This window comes from Elephantulus edwardii, unplaced genomic scaffold (assembly GCF_000299155.1).
Source record: "Elephantulus edwardii isolate Elephantulus edwardi_28Jun2011 unplaced genomic scaffold, EleEdw1.0 scaffold00126, whole genome shotgun sequence".
NCBI classification, from domain to species: domain Eukaryota; kingdom Metazoa; phylum Chordata; class Mammalia; order Macroscelidea; family Macroscelididae; genus Elephantulus; species Elephantulus edwardii.
The window spans coordinates 598,949-615,644 of record NW_006399876.1 but is presented as its reverse complement, the minus strand read 5'-3'; the positions used below and the strand labels follow the sequence as shown (position 1 = coordinate 615,644).

The 16,696-nt window shown below is 48.6% G+C and overlaps 1 protein-coding gene and 1 pseudogene across 1 annotated transcript in view; one reads left to right on the top strand and one right to left on the bottom strand.

The window, feature by feature from the left end:
* The window catches only part of PHRF1 (PHD and ring finger domains 1), a 35,809-nt gene extending 19,325 nt beyond the window's left edge, over positions 1 to 16,484 (bottom strand). The window contains exons 1-8 of the mRNA XM_006893342.1: positions 16,391 to 16,484; positions 15,995 to 16,114; positions 14,794 to 14,996; positions 13,738 to 13,821; positions 12,969 to 13,087; positions 7,677 to 7,780; positions 7,313 to 7,482; positions 6,693 to 6,822 (exon numbers count right to left, since the gene is read on the bottom strand). Of these exons, the coding sequence (XP_006893404.1) occupies positions 6,693 to 6,822; positions 7,313 to 7,482; positions 7,677 to 7,780; positions 12,969 to 13,087; positions 13,738 to 13,821; positions 14,794 to 14,996; positions 15,995 to 16,114; positions 16,391 to 16,484 (1,024 nt within the window). The remainder of the gene's footprint in view (positions 1 to 6,692; positions 6,823 to 7,312; positions 7,483 to 7,676; positions 7,781 to 12,968; positions 13,088 to 13,737; positions 13,822 to 14,793; positions 14,997 to 15,994; positions 16,115 to 16,390) is intronic.
* Positions 10,259 to 11,035, top strand: LOC102857966 (annotated as a pseudogene).
* Positions 16,485 to 16,696: the final 212 nt, after the last annotated feature.

Below are 16,696 nucleotides of genomic sequence, written 5' to 3'. Positions count from 1 at the left end.
CAGAGAATTAACTGATGCCTTTGAGCTGTGGTGTTGGAGAAGAGTGTTGAATATACCACGGACTGCTAGGAAAACAAACAGATTTGTCCTGGAGAGGGTGAAGCCAGAACGCTCCTTGGAGTCAAGGATTCTGAAGCTTCGTCTGACATACTTTGGGCATGTTGCAAGGAGGGGCTGGTCCTTGGAGAGAGACATCATGTTTGGCAGAGTGGAGGGGTGGCGAAGGAGAGGAAGACCTTCGACGAGATGGACCAATTCTGTGACTGGAGTGGTGGGAATAAGTGTGTTTGGGATATCTAGGTTGGCACAGGATAGAATGGTGTTTAGAGCTCTTGTACATAGGGTCGCTATGAGTAGCAAGCGACTCGATGGCACATAACAATAACAAAAGTTTGCTAAATATTTTAACACAAAACCAACTAGAGCTCATGACAGGAACTGCCAGAAATTAAAGCTGGATTCAGAAAGGATGTGGAATAAGGAATATGACTGCTGATGTCAGATAGATCTTGGTTGAAAGCTGAGAATGCCAGAAAGTTGTTTCCTTGGGTTTTACTGACTACACAAAGGGATTCAACCATGCGGATCCTAATAAATTATGGATGACTTTGAGAAGAGCGTGAAGGATATCCAGAACTGTGGTCATGTGAAAACTTTATGTAGCACAAGACGCAGTCAACGGATTAAAATAAGGAGACACTGCATGGTTTCAAATCAGGTAAGGTTTATATGAGGGTTGAATCCTTTATCTGTGCCTATCCAGTACGTGTGCTGAACACTGTGAGAAGCTGGACTTTGGGAAGAAGAGTTGCAGTCGGCTCAGTGCTCATGACGACAATGATGCATGGAAGGAGAGAGGGTTTCAACTTGACCGGGGTCCACAAGCAATGCTCAGGGAGGCAACGGTCACATGTCTTTCTACACTGGCTAGATCAGCTGCGAAAGACTTCTTCACAAGTGCTACAGAGCAAGGGCAACACTCTGAGGACTAAGGAGAGCCTGACTCAAGCCATAGTATATTTCAGTCAACTTATGCAAATGAAAGGCAGAAAATGTCCCACCAGATGGACAGGCCCAGTGGCTACAACAATGGGCTAATGCTGCGAGTCCCGAGATGCTATGCCTTTATCACTGCTCCTATTCAATATACTGATGTCCTACTCAGAGCAGTAAGGCAAGAAAAAGAAACAAAATGCATCCAAACTGGCAAAGAGGAAGTAAAGCTCTCTACCTGCAGTTCATATGATTCTCTAAGTAGAAACTCTCCAAGACACAGCAGGAAAATGACTGTAACTGACTGACTGAGCAAATGGCAGGTGCAAGAGCAACGTCCAAAATTATCCTGATTCCTTTAAAATAATAAAGAGAATTTTGAAAAGGAAATCAAGAAAAATGTACAACTGATTGAAAATAGATTAAAGACCCAGGGGTAAAACATAAAACTACAAATTTATCAAAGAAAAGAATAGGAAAAACTTAAAAGCCCTCCTCAATGCCATAAAGAGGCTAACAAATATAACGGAAAAGGTACCATCAATGGAGGATAAGCCCAAGAGGAGCCTTCTAAAGGTTCAGTCAACATGTGCACCAAACTTGTTAACCGTCCTCATTAACAGAGTCAAGTGAGCTTACAGCTGAGTCTCCAGCAGGTTCCTGGAGGCTGTAAATCGCACAGAAGACTGCTCATCTTTCTCCCCTAGAGAGCGGGTGGACTGAAACCACTTGTCGTTGGGATGGCAGCACAACTCCTCCCCCACAAGGTCACAAAAAAGCTGTTTCCAGATGGGGGGAAATTTGTCAATGACATATCTGACAAAACACTCAACTCTCAAATTTCTAGAAAACTAACTTTAACAAGGAAAAGACACATAATCTAATTAGAAAATTAGCAGAGGACATGAATAGACACTTCACTAAAGACATTCAGATGATCAATAGACACGTGAAGGGATGTTTAAGATCAACAGATATTAAGAGAGATCCAAATCAAAACTACAAGAGCTATCCTTTCACGCTGACAACAGCAGCAAAGCTCAACAGGATGCAGGACAACCAGTGCTAGTGAGGGTGTGGTGAGACACTCTGCCGACTCAAAGGTTGCAACCACCAAGGAACGCAGCTTGGCATAGGAAGGGCCGTCCTTAGGGAGCTCAACTACCAGCCCGAAGGTGACAGCGGCACACCTCTCTGGCAGTTCAAATCCACCAGCAGCACAGTGAGAGAAAAATAGGCAAGCTCCCTCGATGCAATTTGTTGTTCTCAAGTGCATCAAGTTGCTTATGACTCATAGTGACCCTACGTATAACAGCTCTGAATCTGATCTATCCTGAGCCAACCTCATTGACTCTGAAACCCCCCCCCCCGTTACCCCAGTGACTGAATCAATCCATCTCATAGAGGGTCTTCCTCTCCTGCACTGTCCCTCCATCCTCCCAGGCATGATGTCCTTCTCCAAAGACTGGTCCCTCCTTGCAACATGTCCAAAGTATGTCAGACAAAGTTTCAGAATCCGTGCCTCCAAGGAGCAGCCTGGTTTCATGCCCTCCAGGACACACATGTTTGTTCTCCTGGCAGTCCATGGTATATTCCACATTCTCCTCCAGAACCACAACTCAAAGGTATTAATTCTCCTCCTATCATCCCTAGTCACTGCCCAGCTTTCTGATGCATGTTGCTGTTGTTATCTGCCGTCAAGCCGCTTGTGACTCATAGCGACCCTATGTGTAAGAGCCCTAAACCCCGCTCTATCCTGTGCCAACCTGTCTCCGACACACCTACTCCTACTACCCCAATCACTGAATTGATCCATCTCATCTAGAGTCTTCCTCTCCTGCACTGTCCTTCCACTCTCTAAAACATGATGTCCCTCTCCAAGGACATCCTTCCTTGCAACATGCCCAAAGTATGTCAAATGAAGCTTCACAATCCGTGCCTCCAAGGAGCAGCTCGGTTTCACCCTCTCCAGGACAAACTTGTATGTTCTCCTAGCAGTCCATGGTATATTCAACACTCTTCTCCAGAAACACAGCTCAAAGGCATCAATTCTCTATCATCCCTAGTCCCTGTCCAGCTCTCCAATGCATAGTACACAATTGCAAAGACAATGGCCTGGATCAGGCGCAACTTAGTCTCCAGCCTGACGTCGTTGCTCTTCAGTGCTCTGGCGAGGTCCCTCACAGCTGACTTTCCCAATGCAATATGTCTCTTGATATCCTGGCTGCAGCTACCAAGAGTGTTGACTAAAAAAAAAAATTTTTTTTTTAAAAAGAGTGTTGACTGTGGAGCCAACAAACTAAAATTGTTAACTATCTCAATCTCTTCACCATCCATACTGATGTTGCCAATTGGCCCAGTGGTGAGAATCTTTTTTTTCTTGATGTTGAGCTTCAATCTGTATTGAAGGCTGCAGTCCTTGACCTTCTGCAGCACACACTTCAGGTACTCCTCAATTTCAGCAAGTAGGGGTTTTTTTAATATTTTTTATTTTATTTTATTATTTTTGTGTGCGTGTACCGTCAAATCAGATCTGACTGGTACAGGAGGAGATTGCCCCTCCTTCCCCGGCAGAGCATCTGGTGGATTCAAACTGTGCACCTCTGGGATTGTAGTTGCAGCTTCTTGCCACTAGGCCACCAGAGCTCCCCCCAGAAAGGTTTGTGTCATCATTTGCATAACGCATGTTATGGATCAATCTTCCACCAATCCTGATGCCACATTGCTCCGTGTACAGCCCAGCACTGGATGATTTGTTCTGCATAGACTGAAAAGGTATGGAGACAGAATACATCCCTGGCAGACCCCCTTCCCAATTTTCAACCATGCAGTGTCTCCTTGCTCTTTTCTGACGCCTGCCTCTTGGTCCAAGTATAGGTTTCACATAAGTATAATCAAATGTTCTGGGATTCCCATTCTTCTCAGAGTCAACCATAGCTTGTTGTGATCCACAGTCAAAAAGCCTTTGCGTAGTTAATGAAGCACAGACAGACATGATCCATTTCACATCAGCTATAATATCTCTAGTACACCATCTCTTCTAAATCCAGCCTGAACATCTGTCAGTTCTCTGCTGACGTGTTGCTCCAGTCATTTTTGGGTAATTTTCAGCAGAATCTTGCTTGCATGTGATATTAATGATATTGTTCAATAACTTCCACCAAGTAATTATGAAGGCCATGGCCTGGATCAGGTACACCTTAGTCTCCAGACTGACACTGTTGCTCTTCAGTACTCTGGAGAGGCCCCTGACAGTAGCGTGTCTTTTGATTTCCAGGCCGCTGATACCAAGAGTGTTGATTGTGGAGCCAAGCAAACTGAAGCTGTTAACAATCTCAATCTCTCCAGTGTCATGATGCTACCAATCAGCCCAGTGGTGAGAGTCTTTGTTTTCTTGGTGATGAGTTTCAATGCACATTGAAGGCTTCAATGCTTCAGGATCTCCTCAGTTTTAGCACGCAAGATTGTGTTATCTGCATAGCACAGGTTGTTGAGTCTTCCTCCAATCTTGATACCACACTCCTCCTCATAGAGTCCAGCCTCCCGGGTGATCTGTTCCATATATAGGTTGAAAAGTTATGGAGATAGGATGCATCCCTGGTGTCCACCTTTCCTGATTTTGAACCAGGCCAGACAGTGTCTCCTAGCTCTGTCCTGACAACTTACTCCTAGTCCAAGTAAAGGTTTCGTATAATCACAATCAAGTGTTCTGGGTTTCACATTCTTCTCAGAGTTAGTCACAGTTTGTTGTGATCCACACCATCAAATACCTTTGCGCAATCAATGAAACACATATAGACATTCCTCTGGTACTCTCTGCTTTCAGCCAAGATCCATCTAACATTAGCTATAACATCCCTAGTACAATGGCCTCTTCTAAACCCAGCCTGCACATCTGGCAGTTTTGTTGATGTGCTGTTCCAGTTGTTTTGGGATAATTTTCAGTAGGATCTTGCTTGCATATGGTATTAATGATACTGTTTGGTAATTTCCACATTCAGTCAGATCACCTTTTTTGGGGAATGGAAACCAATTTAGACCTCTTTTAGTCAGTTGGCCAGGTATTTGTTATCCACATTTCTTGATACAACTTGGTGAGCGCATCCAGGGCAGTTTCTATTTGTTGAAAATATGTCAATTGGTAGGCCGTCAATTTCTGAGGCCCTTCCCCCACCCCAATTCCTTCAGAGCAGCTTGAACTTCCTCTTTCAACACCATAAGCTCTTGATGACGCGTTGTTTGATGAAATTCTTCTGCATCAGCCAATTCTTTTTGGTACAGGGATAGTATACAACTTAACATCTTCTGTTAATGCTTCCTGGGTCATTTACTACACTACCCACAGCATCCTTAAGTATTGCAACTATCCCAGAGAAACAAGCTATCACACAAACTGACATACACAAGCCTGTGTTTACAACATTTACAATAGCAAAGAGCTGGAAATGACCCAAGTGTTCATCAACAGATTAGTGTTTAAGACATGATGGTCCATGCTCACCTGGTTTATTATGGATTACTAAAAAGTGATCAAGAATTTGTGAAAAGCTAAATGTGCAACAATGAATGAATGAAAGCCCAATCTTTCTGGAAACTTTCTTTAAAATCTTAATTACAAAAAGGGGGGAAAAAAAGGATTTGTGAAAAACTGTACAACTGTGGGTGAACTAGAATAAATTATACTGAGTGATCTAAGTCACAAAAGGACAATTATGGTATAAAATTACAATTACAAAAAGCTAAAAAAAGTTTATATACAAGTGAACCCATCTTGGAAGAATGAGAAGGGAGGAGGAGGAAAGGTTAATAAATATACAAGTTGGGTAAAGGACGAGACAATATATAGTAAGGGTTGGCTTACACATTCCAGAGTCCTGGTAGTATAGTGGTTAAGGAGCTCGGCTCACCCACAGACAGGTGGTTCAAATCCACCAGCTGTTTGTTCCACAGGAGAAAGACGGGTAATCTCCTGCGTCATTCACTGCCTCTCTGAGGATTAGCTAAGTCGGTTCTGACTCGATGATGATGAGGTTATCTGAGTTGTTACTGTAACTGTTGTCAAGTACCATCGAGTCAGAGCTTGCTCAGCTCACCTTCCAGCAAGTTTTCCTAAGCAATATCTACCTATCTATCTCCTTCCCTCCCTCCCTCCGAGCAGCTCATAAAACAAAATGATCATGTGAAAAATCCTGTAAAAGAAATACAGACAGACATTTAACAAAAAAGGATGGTGTGGGCCAGGGCAGTGTTCCTTCTGCTGTGCCAGCATCTCACAAAAACAGAGTTAACACCAAGCATGGAGGGGCAGGCCAAGCAGGGCTTGGGCTGCTGTCCACAGGATGCCCAGTGGGAAATGCCCCAGGACTCGGAGCACCGCACTAGTAGTTCCACAAAACACAAAGCCCAGAGGAACTTCACGTGTTGATGAAGCAGAGTGAGTGCATGCCAAGTGCTGGAGGACTGTGAACTGATACCACCTTGCCGAGCAGGGCTTTGGCACACGTGCTCCTCTGCACCTTCTGACCCCAGGAATAAACAAGACCACATGGCAGGACGGGAGGGCTTCGGTGTGGCCAGTGGTCTTGTTTGAATAAGAACATCAACAGCGAGCACACACACAGCACAGGGAACTCTGGTGGATGGCAGGTCTGTCTGTCACACACACATGCGGTGTCGATCATAAGGCCAGGTTGGCTTACCTGTCTTTCTCTTGCGTCGCACCGGTGCCCTGGGACTCAAAGGTCGCTGATATACAGCCGTGCTCAGCCCAGAAGCAACTGCTTCAATTGTTTCATCAAGCAGAGACGACATCAGGTACCTTGGGACATGCTACCCAGAAAAGGAGAGAGTGTGCCGTCACCAGGGTGGCCATCTTCTTCATGTACCATCAGGCACTCACCCAACAGAATGCTCTGAGGTCACAGGTGGGTCAGAGGTGTGTACTTAACCTGACAGTGAGGATCAAGCCCAGAAAGGTGTGATGGCTGACAACCCTGGACACCTCCTGAAGAGCAGGTGGTGAGCACTTCACCTCCTGGCCACACTCTCAGCAATAGGCAGGTTTGCCAGGCCTGAGAATGTAGGCCACAGGGTACTCTCCTTCCAGCCCACAACCTGTCCTCAGGGCACGTGTGGCCTGACCTGGTAGCCCTGCCCTGTTCCCCTTCCTGCATCATCGCCAGGAAGGGCAAGCCAGCTGCGTCCCACACCTTCTCTCAATGGTGGAGCCAGGGGAGGCCTGGGGTGCACCCATACAGGTCTGGCACAGAGTGGGCCCAAGAAGGGCACGGTGCCCAGGTCAGTGGAACTAAGCACCCACCTGGATCCTCCTGGCAGTGGTGATGCGGTTCCGGTTCACAGTGGCCCTCACTCGCTCGCTCTGCCGTGTCCTGGCAATAGCCCGGGTGCGTACTGTGCTGGGCCGCAGCCTGCTGCTGGTAGGCACCACGTCGGCCAAGAGCAGAGAGACTTCCTCCTCACTGATGTGGTCTGGGTCTGGTGAAGAGTGGAGGCTTGCAGGCCACATGCCAACACATAGCACCCTCCCATGTTCCCTGGCCTAGCTACCACAGGAAGAGGATGCCCATGGCCATTAGGCAGGGCCCAGGGGGCAGACTCGCAAGGGACCCCGCACAGCCCCTACTTGTGTTGACACTTGTGCCCAGCAGCCCCTCTGAGACCACTGCTTGCCTCACCAGAGCCAGTGCCTGGAGCCGCACACTCGGGGCAGAACCACTCATCCACCGGTACCTCCTGGAGTGGGGGGTCTAGACATTCCATGTGGTACCTGCAGGAGCAGAGGATAGAGTGTGTGGGGGTGTCAAGGTACGCCTAATGAATGCACCCCAAATCTGGAGTGCACCTGACCCACAAGATGGCAGAGGCTGTGTTCCAGAGGGCTGACCGCTGCTTCCACCTCTCAGGCTAGGGCCACCAGGCCCACCAGGTCTCAGCCTCCTAGAGGCCTCTCCTGAGGAGCGTGCCAGACACAGCTGCGGGAGAGCAAAGCCCTCAGACCTGGGGCATGGTGCTGAGCAGGAACGTAAGTGGTCTCTCCCATGTCTGAGAGATGGGTGCTTGTGTGGGGACTACCTGACTCAACGTCCACTTGAGTTGGCCAAGCACCCAAGCGGTCCAAACTCCCTAGACAGAAACCCAGGGCTAGAAGACACTCTGAAGCATTTACTGAGGCACACAAAAACAAACAGGAAAAGATAGCCAAGACAACACGTTCCTGCAAACCAGACCCCTAACGCAATGCACCCTTCAGTCGATCTGTCCTGCCATGGTGGTCTTCATGTTTCTGTAATACTAGAGGTTATGACATCAAGGACATGAAGAAAGCAAAAAGGTCGCATTCTAAGTTTAGGAAAAAAAGAAAATAGAAAAAATGCATATCAGGAGAAACTCTAAAACTTGCTCCAGAATGGAAAGTAGCAAAAACAAACAGAAATAAGTATGTAAAAGAACTGAATAGATCTGAAAAGTAGCTTGAGAAGACAAAACAGAATATGAAAGTAAAATATAAAAAGACCTGGAGAAAGAAAGCTAAAGGAAACGCCTCAGTATTTCTCATGTGGAAAGGGTAAAAAATATTCAAGCCTTGTTTATATACAGTCATGGTTTGAATAGACATGGTAATAAAATCATTTAGAAAAAAAGTCAACTGCAATTAATGTTACTTAGAAAACAAAGTCAGGGTTTTTATTCTTTTTTTTTTAATGCCAGGGGTTGTTTTAATGGAAAAATTACTCTCCTTCCTTCTTGCTATCCCAGAACACCCAAGAACAAAAGACCAAACCAAGAAAAGGATGCTCTAGGAATACCAGTCGATGGCACATAACAACAACATGTGCCCCAATGAACTCAATACTGGAAACAGGCACCGACAGCAAGACAATCAGAAGTCAGCCATGTGACCAGCTGACTGCAAGAGATCAGTATTCCAACCCATTCCAAAGAAACGTTATCTAGCGAAACATGGACATTATTATCATATTATAACATGCAAGTAACATTTTGAGGCTAATTCAAATTCGATTATGGCAGTACATCAACAGGGAACTGACAGATATTCAAGCTAAATTCAGAAGTTGTGGAATGAGAATATCAGTACTGATGTTAGATGAAAATTTTGAAGGCAAATTATAAAGGGGTTTGCCTGTGTTTGTCAATTATACAAAAATACCTGACTGTGTAGGTCTGAAGAAATGATGGACGCCACTCTGTAAAAACGAGACCTCCCGAACGCTTCCATGTGCTCCCATGGAGCTGCACACAGAGCAATAGGCAGCGTTTTAAGCAGGAAAAGAGCACCCTAGAGTTTCCAATCAGGAAAGGTCTCACCCAGGCTGTACCCCTGCACCACCCCTACCCAGCCGGTAAGGTGAGCAGAGCATTTGAGAAGCTGGCCACTGAAGAAAGTGGCCTCAGGCCTGGAGGACAGTTCACCTGGGCTATGCAGACACGACGCCCCAACACTGGCTGCTGCCGTGAAGAGGACTGGGAAGCACTTGCTGGTGAAGAGCAAAGGCTGCAGCCTCTAGTACGGACTCCACTTCAACATACAAGCGCGTCTTCACTGGTACAGGCGGCAAGACAGTGAACAGAGGAGGATCGTGGGCCTGTACATTGACAGGAGCCTCCGGGTGATGCATCAAGGAGGCCATGAAGCAAGTGGGGCTCGACTCCCTCCTCAGCCTTGTGCTGGATGGCACCACTGGATACCTGAGAGTCCCCGAAGACCAGTACAAGCTGACCGAGGACACGAGGCTGCTGGGGTTGGTGGTGAGGTAGGGCACATCTGTGGTGCTCAGCTGCCTGCAGGACACCACAGAGGCCATCCCCAACCCTTTCATCCAGCAGCAGGATGCCTGGGGATACGGTGGGGATATCCCCCCACAGAGGCCATCCTCAGCCCCTCCATCCAGTGGCAGGATGCCCAGGGGGAGCACAAGAAGAACTCACCCCCTACCCAGCAGTCCCACCAGATAGAGCTCTTTTTCTTTTTGTCTAGTTTTAGGGGTTTTTGGTTAATAAAACTGCAAACACACACACACTCACTCTGCTTACATCAAAAACCTGAACGTCATGGTAAAGTGAAAAGTGACTGGAGTTGTCAAGATGTCACTGGACTTGCATTTACTTTCAATGTTCATGGAAGTGGTAGTCAAGAAATCAAACACCACACTGCAGTGAGGAAATCGGCTCCCAAAGATCTCATAAAAATGTTAAAAATCAGCCTTTTCGTTCTCTTGGCACCACCATGGCAGTTGGCAAGAACAAGCGCCTTACAAAAGGTGGCAAAAAAGGAGCCAAGAAAGTGGTTGATCCATTTTCTAAGAAAAACTGGTATGACGTAAAGGCGCCAGCAATGTTCAATATAAGAAGTATTGGGAAGACATTAGTTACAAGGGCTCAAGGAACCAAAATTGCATCTGATGGACTAAAGGGTCATGGTTTTAAAGTGAGCCTTGCTGATTTGCAAAATGATGAAGTTGCATTTAGAAAATTCAAGCTGATTACTGAGGATGTTCAAGGCAAAAACTGCCTCACCAACTTCCATGGCATGGATCTTACCCCAGACAAAATGTGGTCCATGGTCAAAAAATGGCAGACCATGATTGAAGCACATATCGATGGTTATTTACTTTGTCTATTTTGTGTTGGTTTTACAAAAAAATGCAACAATCAGATTCAGAAGACATCTTATGCTCAGCACCAACAGGTCTGCCAAATCCAGAAGAAAATAATGGAAACCATGACCTGAGAGGTGCAGACAAATGACTTGAAAGAGGTGGTCAATAAATTGATTCCAGACAGCTTTGGGAAAGACACAGGAAAGGCTTGCCAGTCTATTTATCCTCTCCATGATGTATTTGTTAGGAAAGTAAAAATGCTCAAGAAGCCCAAGTTTGAATTGGGCAAGCTCACGGAGCTCCATGGTGAAGGTGGTAGCTCTGGAAAAGCTACTGGAGATGAGACAGGTGCTAAAGTTGAACGAGCTGATGGCTATAAGCCACCAGTTCAAGAATCTGTTTAAAATTCAGACTTTTAATAATTACAAATAAAAAGGATTATTTGTGGGAAAAAAATGTTAAAAATCAGAGTTGTCATTTGCAAAGCTAAGGTGCATGTGATGCTAACCATGGTGTGTTCAGTCCCATGTGAGAGCTGGACAATGAATAGGAAGACCAGAGTAAATGGGTATCTTGAATTGTGCTGTTGTCAAAGGGTAGAGAATAACCCATGAACTGTCAAAAGAACAAACACTGTGTCTTGGAAGAAGTTACAACCTGAGTACTCCTTAGAAGCCAAGGATGGCATGACTTAATGCTGGGGACTCCAGACATTTTCTCCAGAGTGACCAATTACTGGAGAAAGACATCATGTTTCATAAGGTAAGAAAAGACCCTTCATGAGATGAACTGACACAACAGCTTCAACAGTGGGCTGAAAACATGGCAACAATTGTGAAGGTGGGAAGAACAAGCTAGTGTTTGTTCTGCTGTGCCAGGATCTCTACAAGTGGAACTCTACAAATCCCCCTGAACAAAGAGCTGGCACTGCTCAAGAGCTAGGCACCCAGAGGGCAAAAGGAAAGCTCATGGCAGCAGTTCTCCATAAGCAAGACACTGTACACGGTGGCAGGGGCCCTCCCTGCGGATGGAGTGGTTACATATTGTGCTAAATAAAAGGTCACCAGTTCAAATCTACCAGCTGATAAAGCAGACTGCTCTCATTAAGATTATGGTCTTGGAAATTAAATGGAGGGTCACCAAGAGCCAAAAGACCCCACAGTGAAGGGTAAGGTTTTTTGGTTGTTTGCTGTGTGGCCCCTATGTGAGAAAGGCAGAAAAAGGCCTGCAGAGAGAGGGGTGTGCTCACCCTGAGAAACAGAACCCTCTGTTACACTCCACACCATCAAATAAAAGAACCAAGAAGCCAACATGTTTCACCCCGGGCTTCTTTAGGAACTTCAGTGACTGCAGGCAAGGTCTCTTCCAAAAGACCTGCTTGCATCAGAGGAGAAACATCAGACCCCACAAGGCATTGGGGTAGGCAGTCCACAGGGGCCCAGGAATGAGCCAGTGGTCTCTTCCTGACTCCACATGATGGGGCACGAAGGCAGTGACAAAGGCTGTAATCTCAGCCTGTCCAAGAATTTGGAAGTGGGCCAGAGGGGGGTTCACTGCAGGGCTGAGCCGCCACAGGGTGCATAGGTAAAGATGGAGTCTCAGGAAGATGAAGACTGTCCACTGGACAAACTCCTGAGACCACGAAGAGGGAACTGGTGAGAAGACATGGGCTGAGCTGACGACTACGGTGCAGGCAGTAATGGAAGTGGGTCAGCTGTCATCAAACGACTGGTGAGGAAGTCACAGGACACCTGCCAACCACAGTAGCCATGGGGAGGGCAGAAGCCCAGGCCCTGGAGGCCCACTCTGCTAGGCCAGCTCCAATCACTTGGCTCAAGCCTCTGGCTACTGTGAAGCCCAAGTCTTGAAACTGTCAGTTTCTGCCCAAGAGAACGTTTTAGATATACTAGCCTCACCTACTTCTTTTAAAGAGTTTTGGGGAGCCTGTATCCTAGAGGAAAGGTATTTCAGTATCTTTACACCACAATTTTATAACTGAAGAGACACTCAAAGTGTCTAACAACAAACGTGAAGGGTGTTTAATGGGAGAGCGTTCAGTCAAGTGGGACAGGCCTGGTGGTAGGGAGCCAGAGACCAGTCACCCAGTGGCCATGACCAAAGTACCCACCAGTTGCCTCTGCAGAACCTCTAAGTACGTCCCTAAAAAAGGCGAGGCCATCACAACAACCTGAGATGCCTGCTGCCCCCTGGCAGGGTCTTGAGACCCCACAGGCTGCTCCATGATGGAGGAGCATCTGACAACCCTCTCCTGGGCGAGGCTCGACACCCTAGCCACAGCCCCAGCCCAGCCTGAGCCTGTGGCTCTGGAGCCCTTACCCAGCATCACAGCGGTCACACAGGAGAAGGCGGTCCTCCCGGTCACTGTGACCACACACCTCACAGAAGGTGGGATCATCCTCCTCAGCCTCGGGGGCTTGGGTGTTCTCCACTGGGATCTGCAGAGACAAGGGTAAGGAAACTGAGATGCAAACCAGCTTGCAGTTCTGGGACAAGTCAAAGCCCAGGAAGCAGGCCCGCAACAGCAGATCTGGAGAACCACACCTGCAGAAGCCTGAGTCCAGCTTCTGCACTCAGTGGCTCCGTGGACTCTTGCAAGTGAGAAAGACAAGTATTTAACTGCAAAACCCACCCCACTGCCTTCTCCAGCATCTAAGACTGCATGCACACGCAGGCCTTCCTAAAGCTTTCAGCAATGTGAGGTACGTCATCATCTTATCCCAGCCGAGAAAGTGGCTGTGGATGAAAGAGGCTCCGCCGTTCAAGAGAGTGTGCCATGACAATGCTAAGAATTACACAAGGGATGGGATTGAGGTCAGGAGTAGGTATGACATGCCACCAGTGGACCGGCCTCCCCGGCTAGGCCCTCCACTGCAGGCCTGCACAAGGGTACCCAGTGGATTCGTGGAAAGCTAAGGGGCGTTAGTGCCCACCTTGTACAGGCTTCACGCGTACAGCTGGATGTTTCAACTGACTCCCAAAGCATTTCTAATCCACACTCAGCTCGCCTCCTGAAACCTACCCAGGGACCCAGGACCTAGGTGGGAAACCCTGGCTAGCAGAGGCTCTCAGCTGTGTATGCACTCACCTTTCTCAAGATCTTCCCACCAAGTCGAGCTCGGACACAAATGCACTTAAAGACCGTGCGATCCACTGGGCAGGAGGTGGCATTCTGCAATAGACAAGACCAGGAGCTCAGCTTCAGGAGCCCTGTTGCACAGTGGATAAGGTACCCGGCTACAAACCACAAAGGTGGTGGTTCACACCCACAGCTTCCCTGTGAGAGGGAGACGGTGTGGTCTGCTTCCTTGGTGAGCCCTAAAGGTGGCCCTACTCTGTCCATGGGACTGACTCAGGGGTGGCTGGCTCAGTCTGGATTCCGGAGAAGCAGCCTCACCATTAATGCCACACTCAACACAGTCAGAAAAGAACTGATAATAACAGCAAAAATAAAGAGAAAATGAACCACTGCACATCTCTATCTACCAAGCCCTGAGCTCTGCTGCAAGGAATGCAGACAGAAACAGCAGTGAGCAAAAAAGCAGTGAGTGTTCCTCAGGGGGACAGCCCTGGTCCATGGGGCCAATGACCCAGGGGGACAGCCCTCACCCATGAGGCCAATGACTCGGGGCAGCCCTATTCGATGGGGCATACATCCTGGAATAGAGCCATGCTCCATGGGGCTGAGCCCAGGGTAGACAGCCCTGCTCCATACAGCTGACGACTCAGGGGGGACAGCCCTGCTCCATAGGGCTGATGTCTCCTAGGTCCTTTCCTACTGTGTGACAGCTGCTATGCTGTCTGCACCAATGAGGCAGGAATTAACCCTGTACCTTCAGGTGCAGGCGGAGCAGGTACGTATGCAGAACAGTCTCAGGAAATATCACTTGCTTTGTGTGTGATGCTTTTAGGACCTCTGCAGTCAAACCTTGATGGGAGTGGAACCTGCTAACCTCCATACCCAGTAAATGAGACAGCATGCCTTAGGGGGCTCCCCCAGTCCAGGAAGCAACAGACATCTGGGGCAGGCTGCTGGGACCACATCAGTCTACCAGTGACCTCCAAGCAAGGCTGCAGACACAGAAAAAGTCCTGGCCACCAGTATGGAGGGAGGACTCATAAAGGAAGCAGGAAGGCCACTCACCTTGGACCATTCCAGGATGCAGTCCAGGCAGAAGTAGTGGGCACAGGTCTCCGGGGTCCCCACAGCCTGGTCTCGAAACACATTGAGGCAAATTGGGCAGCTCTCAGCTTCGTCATCAGAGCTGAGAACTCGGCCTACTGGTGGCTGCTGCTTCTGAGTGTTGGCTGAAAGCACCACAACCTCGTCCTCAGAGTCCTCCGTACCTGAGAATGAGGGGATGGTACACCACTGCTTTAGTGGGCTGATAGAAGGGAGGGTGCCCGGTAAGGGAAGGAACCGACAGCCTAGCCACAGAGAAGCCAACTTGTAATGCCAGAGACATGGGCCTGGCCTATGTAGAGGACACACAACAATGACCACCGTCAGGAGATGGCCAAGAGTGGACCTATTCAGTTTACAGCAAGGTCCATCCCAACCCCGCTGGCTGACACCCCCCATAGTGCAGCCCAGCTCTTCAACACCACACCCTCGTGTGCAGAGCCCCAACCCTTGTGGGGACACAGGCCAGCTGACACTAGACAGCTCACATGACAGTGAGCTCAGAGTTGATAAACCCATGGACACCGAGGTGACTGCTGTGCTGTCCTGAACCTTTCAGTCTGCAGCAAGAGGAAGTCAGCCAAGATGTCCACAACCAAGTGCCAAGCAAGCGGCAGAGGAGGCCGCTGACCCAACTTGCTGAGGGGTCCAAGACCAAAAGAGCCTCAACTCAGTGAGGAGCAGCCCAAGATGGAAAGGGGTCTGGAAAGGATTGTGAAGCTCTCCAGAACACTGGGCCACATCTGCCTCTCCCTGCCCAGAAGATGACTGCAGGGGCTTGCTTCAGAAAGGCAGATGATGACCAGGATTGCCAAAAGACCCAGGACCCCAGAGCTGGATCCTCATGGTCTATGTGACAGCAGGTATGATGGCGAGCAGGGAGACACCCACCATGTCATCACAGACAAGCCACTAGGATCAGCACTCAGCAAGCTGCCCACACCAGCCAGTCATCCTAGCCGCCAAGCAGCCAGCCCTCACCAGGAGAGACTTGCTACTTTGTGTCAACAAACCCCACCTTGCAGCTCACAGGGTCCTCCATGCCCACACATATCTCTGCGGGGGCAGGCGACCTGGGAAGTGAGGCTGGTGCACAAGATGTCCTGCACCCCTAACCTCTCTGGCCAGGCCCCAACATCAGCAAGAATGCCTGTGCCCTTACCAGATCTGTCTCCCTGGTCCTCGTCCTCGGACATCTCGTCCTCGTTGTCTTCAGTGCTGTCCCCATGCTCACTGCTCGTGTCATCTCCAGTGTCCCCGCTGTTCCCATCACTCCTCTCCTCTAGACAGACAGGGTGAAAATACAGCCCAAGGTGAAGTGAGCACAGGCTCCAGGTGGCTAGCACACCATCGGGCACTGAGGTGACGTGGGCCAGGAGCTTCCTAATCTACATGCTATGCCGCCCCTTAGAAACTAAATACTGGACTACTTCTGCACTGTGCCAGGAGCACAGCTACCCTCAGAGGAGCTCAGCTTCTCCCGGAGAGAAGAGGAAGCCAACCCCCGGGGACAAGTGCACATGGCCCCACACAATGGGGTAGGCCAAGGCTAACTTACCAGCATCACTGGCCGGGCCAGCAGGGCTGGGCCATAGGTGTCCACCAGGCTGTGCAGTCCGCTCTGTAAGCTCATCCAGGCTGTCCTCATCCATGTCTGGGCATCGGAGCTCAGCTGTGGAACAAACCAGACCCCAGCAGTTTTTAACTGTACTCAGGCTGCAAGCCTCCCCACAAGTCAGACTCTAGTGCCACCTGTCCACTTCTGCAGGTTAAAGATACTGACACCTACTAATGAAGCCACAGGCACAGCAGGAAGCAGCCTGGAGGAACCCTAATTAACGAGGACTCTGACTCAACCAAATGG